Source organism: Pelmatolapia mariae, linkage group LG18 (genome assembly GCF_036321145.2).
Source record: "Pelmatolapia mariae isolate MD_Pm_ZW linkage group LG18, Pm_UMD_F_2, whole genome shotgun sequence".
Lineage (NCBI taxonomy): Eukaryota > Metazoa > Chordata > Actinopteri > Cichliformes > Cichlidae > Pelmatolapia > Pelmatolapia mariae.
In genome coordinates this window covers 24,884,849-24,898,325 of record NC_086243.1, presented here as the reverse complement: position 1 = coordinate 24,898,325, position 13,477 = coordinate 24,884,849, and the positions used below count along the sequence as shown (strand labels likewise).

Genomic DNA, 13,477 nt, shown 5'->3' with positions numbered 1-13,477 from the left:
GGCTAAGATCAAAACGATACCACAGCCTAAACATACGCCATTAGTTCCAGACTGTTTTCAGCCAGGAAACCTATAAAGAAAATACATTTGTGGTAGGATCTCCAAATGAATAAAGCACCCACTTCTACCAACTACTAGGTGTATTTTTACCACCTACTTTGCCAGAGTGTTGCTAACAGACTATATATAAAAAATGAAGTAGCTTCTGGATGTTGGCAGACATGCCTTAAAATTGCATTAATCCTTATATTGAAGTCTATGAAAATGGTGTGACTTCTGACTTGATACAAGAAATGAGTAAATGCTTTTATGGTGAGTTTATGGTCTCCATGACTGGTTTGCAATCTTAATGAATATAAATTAATGTTTCTTTTATAAATTATTACTTAATCTGTAATTCAGGGGACTGAAAAAAGGTTTTGCAATAAACATTTAGGAATTTTTGCACGCACTCCAATCCTTTTCCGACACTCAACAGTAATTAATTAGCAGTTTCATGGCCAGATTATGCCTGCTCCCTTGTTTAAAAAAAATGCAAACAGATGCGTCATTGTCCAAACACCTATGGACATAACTGTAGCACAGCAGTGTGTGAACAGCTGGGATAGGTTCTGTGCTGCATTCAAGAAAAGCAAAGGCAGATGGAAAATTAAGGAAAAAGAAGAGATGCTTCAAAATAACCTGTGTCCGAGACGAGGGCTGTGACTGCTGTTTGGATGTTACAGTAACAACAAACTTGCTGAGGAAAATATGTGTTAGTCAAGGCATATATGTATATATGTATGTGTGTATGTACTTGTGGTTATCTTTTTTTTGTGCAATGATGTAAGTTTCAATTCTACCTAATGACAAGAATGAGCCATTGTAAGCTTATAGAGGCAAATATATGGTAATAATGTGAGTATGTCAGGGCAATACAGGGCATGTATGTGGCCAGCCAGACAATAATGAGGTCTGCAACAAGCATTTCAGATACATCAGGAATCAGCTCTGTGGCCATTTGTGTTTGCAGGGGTGATTGTCAGGCAGAAGTCTCTGTGGACTATTTTTGCATATGGCATTGTGATCTGTAGTGAGAGTAGGGAGCAGGTGGAAGAGAGCCTGGAGAGGTGGAGGTATGCTCTTGAGAGAAGAATAATGTGCATGAATGAGAGGGAGACAGGTATAACAGTGAAGGTAGATGAGTTTAAGCAGCAAAAGTTTACAAGATTCTAGTGGGTTCTCATATGGTGTATGGTTTGGAGACAGTGGATTTGATAAAAAGATTTTCACTGACAGTGACCAGGATGGACAAGATTAGAAATCAGTATATCAGAGCGACGGCTCAGGTTGAGCAGTTTGAAGACAAAGGTTTGGTGTGATAGAGGAGGATGCTATGAATGGGGTAACATGAAGGGAACACATGAAACAAGAAGAAGAGGACTATTATATTTCTCAGTTATATTTCTCCTGTTTTCCCCTCACAGATGTTTCACTATTTCACTTGAGTTAAACACGTTTCTATTTGCTTTTAACTCCATTTCCCGACACGCACTTGTGCTTGAGCGCAAGCGCAGATGGGTTTATTTGGTATACAGGCAGCCGGAAGCTATACTGTGAAATAAACGGAACGGGATAGTACTTGGTAAAGTTTCTCGCCTTTTGTGTTTTGCCTGATTAAACATAATGCAGCGGTTAGCAAATATAGTTTACCATCTGTAGCTAACTGTGTATCAGATGTTGGTTTTTGTCTGGACGGATCTTCGGTTTTTATCGCTACTGATAGGCTGGCTAACTAGCTAGCTTAGCAGGATGGCAGCTAGCTGAACTGTCGTTAGCATATGGGGCCCTACATTCACAGGAGGGCAGCTCTCTGTGACAGTTTGATTGTAAATTCATTTTAAATTCATCGAAGATACGGAAACGAACCTTGCTATTTAAACAAATGAGCAGATAATATGTAGCCAGCTTTTCTAACTTCATTTTTAAGGAACCCAGCTGAAAATGATGATTTAATTTGCCCAAAGCGAAGGAAGATTAAAAGAGAGTCAGGCTTGAATAATCTGTTTGCAACCAGAGTTGATTTAGGATACTTTAAAGGAACATGTGGCTGCTTATTTTCTTGAAAAACGTGAATTCATCGCACCTGAATGAAGCTATTTCTGTTATGTATTGATGTCCATCATCTAGGAGATGTTAAACAGAGTTTTCACTGATGTATATTTTTCATCAGTTGTCTGTCTTCAAACGATCATTTTGTCAGACTAGGTTAGTTGTAGACTAGCTTCCAGAGTGGGTTTGCCAGCTTCAGCTTGGTCTTTACTATTGAACTAGGTGTAGCTTTTATGTGTTTCAGTCTTAGTCTTTTATATATGTAATATGATGGGTATTTGTAAGTAGCTCTGATAAGACCAACACAACACTGATGAATCATCTAAACATCACAGTCTTAAAAAAAACCCAAACACTTGCGCTGAAGCCTCCTCATGTTTCTTCAGAATTGACTTAATTAGGAAAAAAATAACCTTGACATTTCCTGTGTGCACTTATTTTCTTTTATCTCCTTTTATAGATACTCATGACTGGTTTAAGATTAAGGTTTCATTTCTTATTTTATATCCAAGTTACCTAACATGTTTCTTTTTCACATCTAGTTTTAGTTAACTATAATAATCATGATGTTCAGCCTACAACATCTTAGAATCAATAGGTGCAGTCACGTAATTTAACTCACTTCCTTAAACATGTGGAAGTACTCAGCACTTCCTTTTTCTGTTTACCGTCCACAGTGCGGACAGCCATTGGACTGTTTCAGGTAGCTGTCTGTATACAGCCCATCACATGATTTACAGTAATGTGAGATGATGAGCTTCAGATAAGTCACTGTGTCTCTGACTGGTGAGGTGATCGTTTGGTTTTTTTCCTACTCCGGCTGTCTGGATTGACATGTTGGATGCGGGATTGTTTGAATGACAGAAGCCCCATCTGGTGGGTGGACATTACTGGTGCAGTTGCATTTTTTTAGGGATTATCATCGTACGACACAGGAAAGAGTTCCAGCTTGTTTTACTGTTCTGCTACCCTAACATCTAAAGATCGGTTACAGATCATGATTATTTTACATACATTCTCTCAGCTGTCTGCAAAGTCTTATGTTAAACATGTTTAACTTTAAGCAGTAAATTGTGTTATAACTATGTTGTTCACTTTAACAACTTGATCTTAAAATGAAGATTTCTTTTTGGTGATAGACATACTTCTCTGACAATGATTGGATTCTGTTTTGAGTTTATCTGCGTTGCTGTGAAAGCATATTTCTATCGTTACAGTGTGCTCGAACATAGAAAATTAAGCTCTGTTATACCGAACAGGTTGTAAAAGACAGCATACGGTATCCACAGGATATATCTAAGTCACTGGTCCTGAGATTAAACGGAAACATTAACAAATGAGCTAAGTGCTCTAGTCTGATTATATGGCTGAAAAGGTGCACAATTACTGATGTTTTTATAGAAAAGATTTTTGAACAATGTGTTGAAACACTGGTTTAAGTCAGAATTTTGTACTTCTGCCCACTGCAGGTGTGATGGAGGGGTGATGTGTGAATCAGAGGAGTGATTAGGCCAAAGCAGCAATGACCGAGTGCTTCCTGCCCCCCAGTAGCAGCCCCGCAGAGCAGCGCAGGGCCGAGCACCCCGGGGGCGTCGCCCGCACCCCGAGCTCTGAAGAAATCAGCCCCACCAAATTCCCCGGGCTGTACCGCACCGGGGAACCATCGCCGCCTCACGATGGACATCACCACGAGCCTCCCGACGCCTACGTCTCCGACGATGACAAAGAGCACAGCAAGAAGAAGAACAAGTTCAAGAAGAAGGAGAAAAGGAGTAAGATGCTTTTTTGGGAAACGTGGATTAAGGGGAGGGAAGGACAGTATAGCACAAGTGAACTATTTGAGATTGCAGGCTTATTTTTGACTCTGAAAATAGCACTTTGAAAAAGTTTTTAAGCACCAGGTGATCTAAATATGTATACCTGTGTAGAAAAAAAAACAGTTTTCTTGGATGTGGAAATATGATAATCTGGTTCTTCTCTAACATGCACTACAGCCTTTTACTTTTCCAGGCATTACCTGAAAAAACGTGCATGTGAGAACCCAAATGTTAGCTCTAACATCTAAACTTTAGCTCCCTAACACAAAGCGTGACTGAAGTCCAGTCTTGGGAACAAAGAACTTAATTGTTTGCTGACTTCAAAGAGAGTGAGTGTGTACCCTGAGGACATCCTAATCTAAACTCCAGTAGTGAGAACTTCCCTCTTATCGTCTCCTGCTGTGTGCTATGTGGGAAAAGGCAACTTCAGACAGTATCAAGTTCTGATTAGACGTAAACTCTGATGTTGTCCAGAGTTTACATAAAAGCCCTCGTGTTTCCACGTAACAGTAGCCAAGCAGGGTGGCCAGAGTTTACTGAGTATATCCAACTCTGCAGTATAGATTGTGTTATCACCACTATCGCTATGTTTGCTTGTGCTTGAGTTATCATGTAATAAACTGTAGTAGCACCTTAATTCTAATTGTATTGTAGTATTATGGCAACCAATAGAGTACACTGTACAGTTGAAAGAAAAAAGTGCTTTTATAGTGGGTGCTAAACTGTGACACCCATCTCTCAAAGTACTTTCACGAGACCTTTTTTCACTTACTTTGTGTTTATACACCACTTTCCCTTTAATGATTAGTTCTTATTATCGCCTGCTCTATTCCGCAGGATTTTTCTTTTTTTGTTCTGTCTCCTCCTCACCTGCAAATGGTATTGGCAGATGGCTGCCCCTCCCTGAGCCTGGTTCTGCTGGAGGTTTCTTCCTGTTAAAAGGGAGTTTTTTTCTTCCCACTTTTGCCAAGTTCTTACTTAAAGGAGGTTGTTTGAGTTATCTGTATTATTGTGGGGTTTCTGCCTTACATTATAAAGTGCCTTGAGGTGATTGGCAACATATAAATAAAATTGAATTATGACCAAGAGGTTAAAACAGTGAGATAAACAGAAAATACTGACAACAGTAGAACACAACAGGACACGCATTTATAATCAGAATTGGGCTGGTTTATGAAATAAGCACAATTTTATAGCTTTGCAACCATTTTCAAACAACCAGGAAATGAGGTCTGGTAATAAAAAGCTGTCAGCTGTTGTTCTCACAGGCTCAGCAGGACAGGTTTTACATTATAGAAATCACTACAAACCCTATAATCTAGTTTAATTGAGCCAAAGATTAGATTACATTTTCAAAAACATTCCAACATTTTTTTAAATATATGTTTTGGAGGGCGGCACATGGCTGTGTTATTTGTCAACAAGGAGAAAAATGTAGAATATTTCAAACCTTGTATTTTAACAACTGGGAGCTACCGAGGGAGCTAAAGATCACATCAGTACTAATGAGGCGAGCTCCTCCCACGTTTCCACCCTGATGGCTGCAGTGGTGAGAAATGTTCCTCTGCTGGGGATGTTTTTCACTGTCGTCCACTTTGTGTCATGATTTTTCCATGCCTGGATTTAGCTCCTACACCAGGATATGGTGGGAGAGAGGAAGAGATGGACAGATTCAGCACACACCCACTGAACCCAGTGAAGGTGTGTCTCAGGCAGCAGTGTGATACGCAGAGCCCATTCTTGGGGAAACCCAGCGTAGATAAAATTAGGAGGTTGAAAGTGACAAGGGGCCCCTCGCTATCACTTTAAAAAAAGCTTAAAGTGAGCTGTTCTGGAGAGGAGCGTCGTAAGGTGCAGTGGGAGCTATGCTAAATCAGTGGCTGACCTCTTTTCCTAGTCCTCATTCTCCCCCTCCTCTGCTATCTTCTCTCTCTCACCCGTCTCTCTTCCTGTTTCTGTTTCACTGCTAGTTCGGTTATAGGACGGAGATTAGAAAACAGAGGTGCTACTCCCTTCAGATCTAACCTGGTTTCTGCCTCTTCTACTCTTTATTTACTTTCACAGCGGAAGGATACGCCGCCTTCCAGGAGGACAGCTCGGCGGACGAAGCAGAGAGCCCGTCCAAAATGAAGCGCTCCAAGGGAATCCACGTGTTCAAGAAGCCGAGCTTCTCCAAGAAGAAAGAAAAGGATTTTAAGGTGAAAGAGAAGGGTCCCAAAGAGGACAAAGCCAAGGATAAGAAGTCAAAGGACCTGACAGCTGCAGATGTGGTGAAACAGTGGAAGGAGAAGAAGAAGAAGAAGAAACCAACCACAGAGGCAGAACCGGTCCCAGTGGAGACCCCCACCTTCAGGCCCATCTTTGGAGCCCTGCTGGCTGAAGCTATCAAGAGGACAGCTCTGTATGATGGCATCCAGCTACCAGCCATCTTTAGAGAGTGTGTGGACTACATTGAAAATTATGGGATGAAGTGTGAGGGCATCTACCGGGTTTCAGGTATCAAACATTTTGATTTTACCTTTTTTTAAACAAACTAAAATGTCTCTGATTACTCACATTGACTCTTTTTTCCTTTCAGGTATGAAGTCCAAAGTAGATGAACTGAAAGCTGCGTATGACCGAGAGGAGTGCCCATGCCTGGAGGAGTATGACCCTCACACGGTCGCCAGCCTGCTGAAGCAGTACCTCCGCGAGCTGCCTGAAAACATACTCGGTCGAGACTTGGCCCAGCGGTTCGAGGATGCTTGCGGTCGGCAGGTCGAGGCCGAAAAGGTGACGGAGTTTCAGAGGCTGCTGACCGAAGTGCCGCCGGAGAGCCGACTGCTTCTGTCCTGGCTCGTCACGCACATGGACCACGTCATTGCCAGGGAGGCAGAGACGAAGATGAATATTCAGAATATCTCCATCGTCCTTAACCCCACCATACAGGTCAGCGGGAAGGAGATCAATCAGTGAAAATGCAAATGCACCGTTACATGGGAAAGGGAAGAAATATGCAAGAAGATCATGAGCTGGTGCAGAGAACATCAATTTTCCAGCAACAGGCAAACTAAACATCAAATAATAATGTGGCACTTTGGCTCAGGCTCAGATATAGCCAAAAAAAACCAAAACCCAACCCTCCCCCTAGCAACAAACCAGTGAATTTTTATTGGATCAAAGAGTCAGTTCATCTCTGAAACCCTGGCCCAGTTTAGTGAAGCTAATTTATTCCCATAGGGGACATCTCTGTTGGTGCTCCACTTATTCTGAACCAGCAGCAGCAGCCGCCACAACTCTGTTAAATAAATACTTCTCCCACTTAATGAGCATAGTCCAGGGCCAGTTTAATCAGGCTAAATAAACATGCAGGAATTTGTATTGTGGAGGAACTGGTGCAGATACAATTCAGCTTTGTGCTCGTTTCCCTCTGGTGATCCGTGTGCCTCCTTTCCAGATTGGGAATCGTGTCCTTTACATGTTCTTCACCCACGTGAAGGAGCTGTTTGGGGATGTAGTCTTGAAGCCAGTGGTGCGGCCACTCCGCTGGTCCAACATGGCGACGATGCCGGCTCTGCCCGAGACCCAGGAGAGCATCAAAGAGGAGATCAGACGGCAGGTGGGTTCGGTCCTGTGGCAACTAATGACTGTCTGTTGTAGTGTTTGAACAAATGAGTTTGTTTAAAAAAAAAAAAAAAGTTTCTTCTTTTGCTTCGTATCTTAATATCTGCTGCAAAAGGAAATGATTTTTTTTAATATAAGCAGATGAGTTTCCTTAAAGCAGGTTTTAAAATGTTACAACATAGTAATGCAGCTCTAATTCAGCAAAACAGGCCTTTTCTATTTATATTAAAGAGTCTTGTCAGCAGTACACATCTTTATCTTGGGTTTGTTTCTCAGTGTGCCAGGACTCAGTGGGATTCAGAATAGTAGTTAGTTTCTGTCACCTGTATATAAAAGAAAATAGAAAACATGTCAGCTTCAGATGGTTTAGTCTGTCGATTTGAACCCCTGCCTCTCGGCTGAAGCTGTTTCTTTAACCTTACAAAATGTTCCTTCGTGGCCTGGATTTCCAAAACAATAAAACATCCCGGAGGAAGCTCACACATCTCAGTCCCTCCTAGATCACCTAACTTAGAATGTACTGAAAAGTTATTGTAGATTTTTTTGTCCTATAATGCTCAAATCATGTTAATTATCCATGGCAATTAACTTTATTTCTGTCATTTATAAGTGGTTATGCATGAATCTCAGACTGCCCTTTTTAAAAAGATTATATGTTTTATCTTGCAACTTAATACTTTGACTTTTATTATTCTCATATTGACTACTTTATTAAATGTGTTTGGCTCCTCTACTTGTCTTGAGCTGATTGTTGTCATCAAGTAAATTTAAGCCAATATTTATGAAGGTATTTGTGTGTAGGAGTTCCTCCTGAACTGCCTGCACCGGGACCTGCAGGCAGGGGTGAAGGACTTGTCCAAAGAGGAGCGGCTCTGGGAGGTTCAGAGAATCCTGACCGCTCTGAAACGCAAACTGAGGGAGGCCAAACGTCAGGTAATCTATGTCAGTATTTATGTTTCTCTGGATACAATAGCTGTTCATCCACCCAGTAATACCAGTGAGGGTTTGAATTTCCACCTCTTCTGAGATGTATAGAAATTATAACCTTTATTAGTCGGTGTTAAATTGAGCTGGGAGTCCTTAATAAACTATAATGTGGCCCTACACGGTAACAACAAAAAGGCAAATGCAGATGAATTGACCAGCTGTGCTGTATGTGTCTGCTCTCTGTGGGGCTTTAGGAGTGCGAGAGTAAAATAGCCCAGGAGATAGCAAGCCTGTCAAAGGAAGACGTTTCTAAGGAGGAGATGACTGAGAATGAAGAGGAAGTCATCAACCTCCTCTTAGCACAGGTGAGTAATTCATACAAACACATCGATCTACTTCGATCAACAGCTTGCCAAGACCTTTAAATGTCTTCTCGTTCTCTCGATAATCAGGAAAATGAGATCCTGACAGAGCAGGAGGAGCTGATCTCTCTTGAGCAGGTGCTGCGTAGACAAATTGCTACTGAGAAGGAGGAAATCGAGAGGCTGCGGGCAGAGATTGCAGACATACAAAGGTAAAAGAGGACAGTGATTAAATATGAGGTGTGAACAAAGAGCTCCAGTGTTGGAAGTGTAAAATTTATAATCTATACCTGATGTAAAAGTGGTCAGTGTCCCAGTCAGGTACATTTTCTTGTGCATCTTTAGATCATTTTCAGTGTGACTGCTGATTTCAGATCCCTCAGTGGACGTCTTGTTGTGTCCTTTGGTCTGTGCGTGAAGGACCATATTGGGCTGTTTTCAGGACAACACTCTGGTACCATTGCATTGTGTGAACCCCTGTGAATGTCTCCTCATTAGCAGCAATACCCCTGATGACATTTGAGCCTGTTTGAGAGAAAAACATGATATTTTCCCTCTGGTTTTATGGTCGAGCAGAAATGGTGCATTCACTGTCCACTCAAGTCCAGGGATGGTCCGTCTGCCTGGAGTACGCTCTGTTGCCAGATAGAGGCATTATACAAGTATGTGGCCCAACAGGTGTATGGACTACATGGGTCTATGGGCCACTCTTGCTTGTGCTGTTGTTGGTCCATCAGCCCGTCACAGAGGAGAGTGAAGTGATAACACACAAAGAGCTGAAGTGAAACCGAGTGTTAAAAGCAATGAAAAGTGTCCACTGCAGCCACTGCCTGTGCTTTTAATACTCTGTATTTTGATCTCTGAAGTTTTTTTTTCTGCAGTTCTCCCATTCCCAGTGAACTCCAGTATCCCTCCCTGCTCACCTGTGAACCAGTCAACATTAGGCAGCCGCTTTAAGTCATGCTTTAAGTTGCTTTAAGACCGTGTACGTGGTCGGACACGTTTACGGGACCATGAAACCAATTTAACAGTAAAACACGACATTAGATCCGAGCAGTAAGCCAGCATTGTGTTCCTCCGCAGTCGGCAGCAGGGTCGCAGTGAGACAGAGGAGTATTCATCAGACAGCGAAAGTGAGAGCGAGGATGAGGAAGAGCTGCAGATGATACTGGAAGATCTGCAGAAGCAAAACGAGGAACTAGAGGTGAGAAAGCATCCAGCGTCCACTACCTGTTGCGGTGGTCCTGCGGTGTTTGACAGAATTGTGGTTATTCATATTCCAAAGGTTCAGCATGCTTTTGTTTCTGGTAATAAAATAGTGAAAGTATTGGCTGGAGTTTTACAGGATCTAATTCTGAATGTGTACTTTGTTGCCCTGAAGAACAAAAACACTCACCTGAACCAGGCCATCCACGAGGAGCAGGAGGCCATCTTGGAGCTCCGCGTTCAGCTTCGCCTCCTGCAGAGCCACAAGCTACAGCAAGAGCTGACCGTCCAGCCGACAGCCGAGCAGGCTCCACCTACGCAGCCGAGCCCGGAGGCCCGCAGCGAGGAGCAAACCAAGCGCTCCGTTGCTGCAGTGGCTCCTACCGCCGATGCAGCTGCTGCCACCACCAACGGAAAGGCGGCTAAGGATCCATCAAAGCCTTCACCAAGCAAAGACAAGAGAGACACCAACATGTGAGACCTCTGCGATGCTTTTGGTGGTCGTCTGTGCTGGTGTTCGTCTCTACCGTGGGTCAGTTGTCCTGTAGCGTTGCTCGCTATCCTGCTGGAGATTTCACATTGCAGAGCTCATTAGTGACCGTGTCCACCAAGTGGCAGACAAGGAAAAACCTTTTATATCGTCTTTGGTGTCCTAACCTTCTTTTTCACATCCTCATGCAAAAAAAAACACCCTGAAAAAAAACAAACGAATGCTAGGTTTAGCTGGTGTAGCGGACAACTGACTACCACTGTAAGAGACTAGCAGGGACCATGTTTTCAAATATGCAGTGCCAAGCCTGTATGAAGGAGGAAGGAAGGGGCAGGAAGGGGAAATGAAGGCAATGAGAGTAAGAGAGGGTAGATTGCAGATTATTTCTCACTGGTGAGCGAGTCAGGAAGCGATCACTAGACCACAGATGTCATCAGTCCCTGTCGCTCAGATTCGTCCCTTACCTTGATGCAAATTTGACTTTTTCTTTTGGATAGAGACCACTGTGCCATAACTTGAGGATGCCCCAGAGAACCACTGATAACAAAAGCTTTTTGAATGATGAAGAATTTATGATCGGTCTATCTATATATTATATATTTAAGTAGTATTCTGAAGTACACAGATGACTATTCAAGAAGTACATTAATTTTAAGTTGCAGCTTTTTAGTAATATATGAATATACAAATAAATATATTGTAGAGGCTCTGGTTCGTTTTCTTTTTTTGAACAGCAGATTCATACAGAGAAGTGTTGCACCTCGCAACTAACCAGTGGATGAAAACATGAACAGCCAAATAACAAATGTGTATTCATCGCTGCAAAACGCAGACAAACAGCTGGAGGCCACACTTTGCTCCGTAGCGCAGTCATCTTCTCAGTTACCTTTGCCTGCGCTGCACTAACGAGGAAGAGCGGGAGATCATATTTGTCCAGTTTAATGAGGATGTAACAATTCTGTGCTGATGATTTATTTTTTGCCTCCTATATGGGTGGAGACACGCAGGAGGCTCGCTTTGTTTTGTACTCTTCATGTGTGGAGGTTTTCTTCAATCCTTTCATTTCACAGCTGATCCGTGTCTGCTGCAACGTAACGTCATTGTTCGATAATATTTAAGGCAGAGATGTGTCCTGACTTACTTTTTCTGTATATTATTGTAAAATTGCAAACATACTGTATTTTCAGCTCTTCGTGTTTTGTCCTTTTGTTGCTGTTTTCTTTTCATTTTTTACCATTAATAACCTGTATGGAGTTACGCGAGTGCGACTGCCCTGCTTTGGTCACAGGCAAATCCATGCAATCTCATCTGGACTCCTGATTCCATGAAACTGCTAGAACAGGCTCAGAAGCTTCTCGTGAGGTTATTTTCATATTGTTCTGAGCTTTTGTAGCTGATTGTTACAGACAGTAATGCTGTGAAGAATAAAGTGTCAGTCTAAAATAATTATCTCACTGTCTCTTTTCCTCAAGTTTACCTTTTCACTCAACTATGTCTGGCTGGACATGTATTCCATATTTAGTACTTCTCATTTTCCATTACACAGTATCTGCCTAAATACAAACCTGAGCATCTCTGAGAGAATAGAAAGCTGGACATTGACTCTGAAAACAAATTACTCAAGAGATAGTGGAACCACCCAGCTTTTTTTTTTTTTTGGTCAGGGCTTTAACTCGTTTCCGATTTGGAAACTAGGCTTGTCAAGTAGGACTAAAATAACTAAGAGAACAACGGATGTTAGGAACTGTCTTTTCAAAATTAAAGCTTGACTTGAATTCACATAACATGATGAGCATTTTCTCTTGGAAGGAAGCAATGGTTGTAATTTAAAAGAGTAGATTTACGTAGTCTACTGCATTTCAGGGAATGTTGGCTCTATAGATATACAATTAATATTAACCATAGAGCTATGCATACCTTCACTTGGCATTTTATTAGGTACAACTTGTTATTACAAGGTTGTAACATTTTTGTTAGATTTGGCTTCATTCTTATGTCTTCATGGCACAGATTGAACAAGGTGCTGGAAAAATTTAACCATAAAGATAATGACAGCATCACACGATTACTGTTGAGTGGTTGGCTGAGTCTCCTGTTCCAGCACATCTGAAAGGTGCTCTCTGGAATAGAGATCTGGTGACTTTTGAGATATTTGGAGACATTTGAGCACAGTGAACAAAAAAAGAGATTAAAAAAAGGAGGTCTATAAGGATATGAACATGTCAGCAACAATACTCGGGTTGTGGTTACAAAGATGCTCACTTCGCCCAGCGTGTGCCAAGAAAATATTCCCCTCAGCAGCAGCAGCTTAAATTGTTGATAGAAGGTGGGATGGATCCATGCTTTCATACTGTTTACAGCAGATACTGACCCTGCCATCCATGTGTTGCAGCAGAAATCAAGACCCACCAGAACAGAATGTTTTTGCATTAATCATCAATTACTGGTGAGCACATGTAAATTGTAGCCCCAGTTTGCATGGTACAGGTTTGGTATTCACCATGTGAAGGAAACCTACAGTATTCTACCTAAATGCCAGATATGGTCAATGGTCTTCATGAGTTAACTGTTATCTTACCTGGTATTCTTTTTCTTTTTTAACCATAGATTTCTTGCAACATTTACAATTACTGTGTCACAGTCATTTCTCACTCTTCTATGAAAAATAATAAAATCACAAGTATATGACTGAGAATTGCCTTATAAGTAAATGTAGCTTATTCAGTCTTGATTGTTGTATTTTCTTTTATTTGTGGTCATTTCTATCATGTACCACAGAAACCTGCATAGCTTGTGACTCTGTGTTTACTGTCAGTTTTCCTCGGTGCCCTCCCCAGCTTTCTTTGTTTCGTGATGTTGTAAAGTATGTTAACAGATTGGCCAGGTATACAAAACGGCTTGGCACCTTAATGGCCAAAATCAAGTTGATTTATAAGAAATGCCTTGGCCCATATATGGTAGTAGTTTGGGTGCTGAAAGTG

General features: G+C 41.8%; 1 protein-coding gene across 1 annotated transcript; it reads left to right on the top strand.

The window, feature by feature from the left end:
- Window positions 1-1,545: 1,545 nt before the first annotated feature.
- On the top strand, window positions 1,546-11,942 carry ralbp1 (ralA binding protein 1). The gene is made up of 10 exons (XM_063462396.1): window positions 1,546-1,624; window positions 3,561-3,863; window positions 5,973-6,404; window positions 6,487-6,836; window positions 7,345-7,506; window positions 8,313-8,444; window positions 8,693-8,803; window positions 8,891-9,012; window positions 9,884-10,004; window positions 10,182-11,942. The coding sequence occupies exons 2-10, from the start codon at window positions 3,614-3,616 to the stop codon at window positions 10,482-10,484; spliced, it is 1,983 nt and encodes a 660-aa protein (XP_063318466.1). The 5' UTR covers window positions 1,546-1,624; window positions 3,561-3,613; the 3' UTR covers window positions 10,485-11,942.
- Window positions 11,943-13,477: the final 1,535 nt, after the last annotated feature.

Excerpts from the sequence above, each read along its gene's own strand:
- ralbp1 (XM_063462396.1), top strand. The coding sequence starts at position 3,614 with ATGACCGAGTGCTTCCTGCCCCCCAGTAGCAGCCCCGCAGAGCAGCGC. Across the intron at positions 8,445-8,692 it reads TGAGGGAGGCCAAACGTCAG|GAGTGCGAGAGTAAAATAGC; the intron begins GTAATCTATGTC and ends GTGGGGCTTTAG. Across the intron at positions 9,013-9,883 it reads GAGATTGCAGACATACAAAG|TCGGCAGCAGGGTCGCAGTG; the intron begins GTAAAAGAGGAC and ends GTTCCTCCGCAG.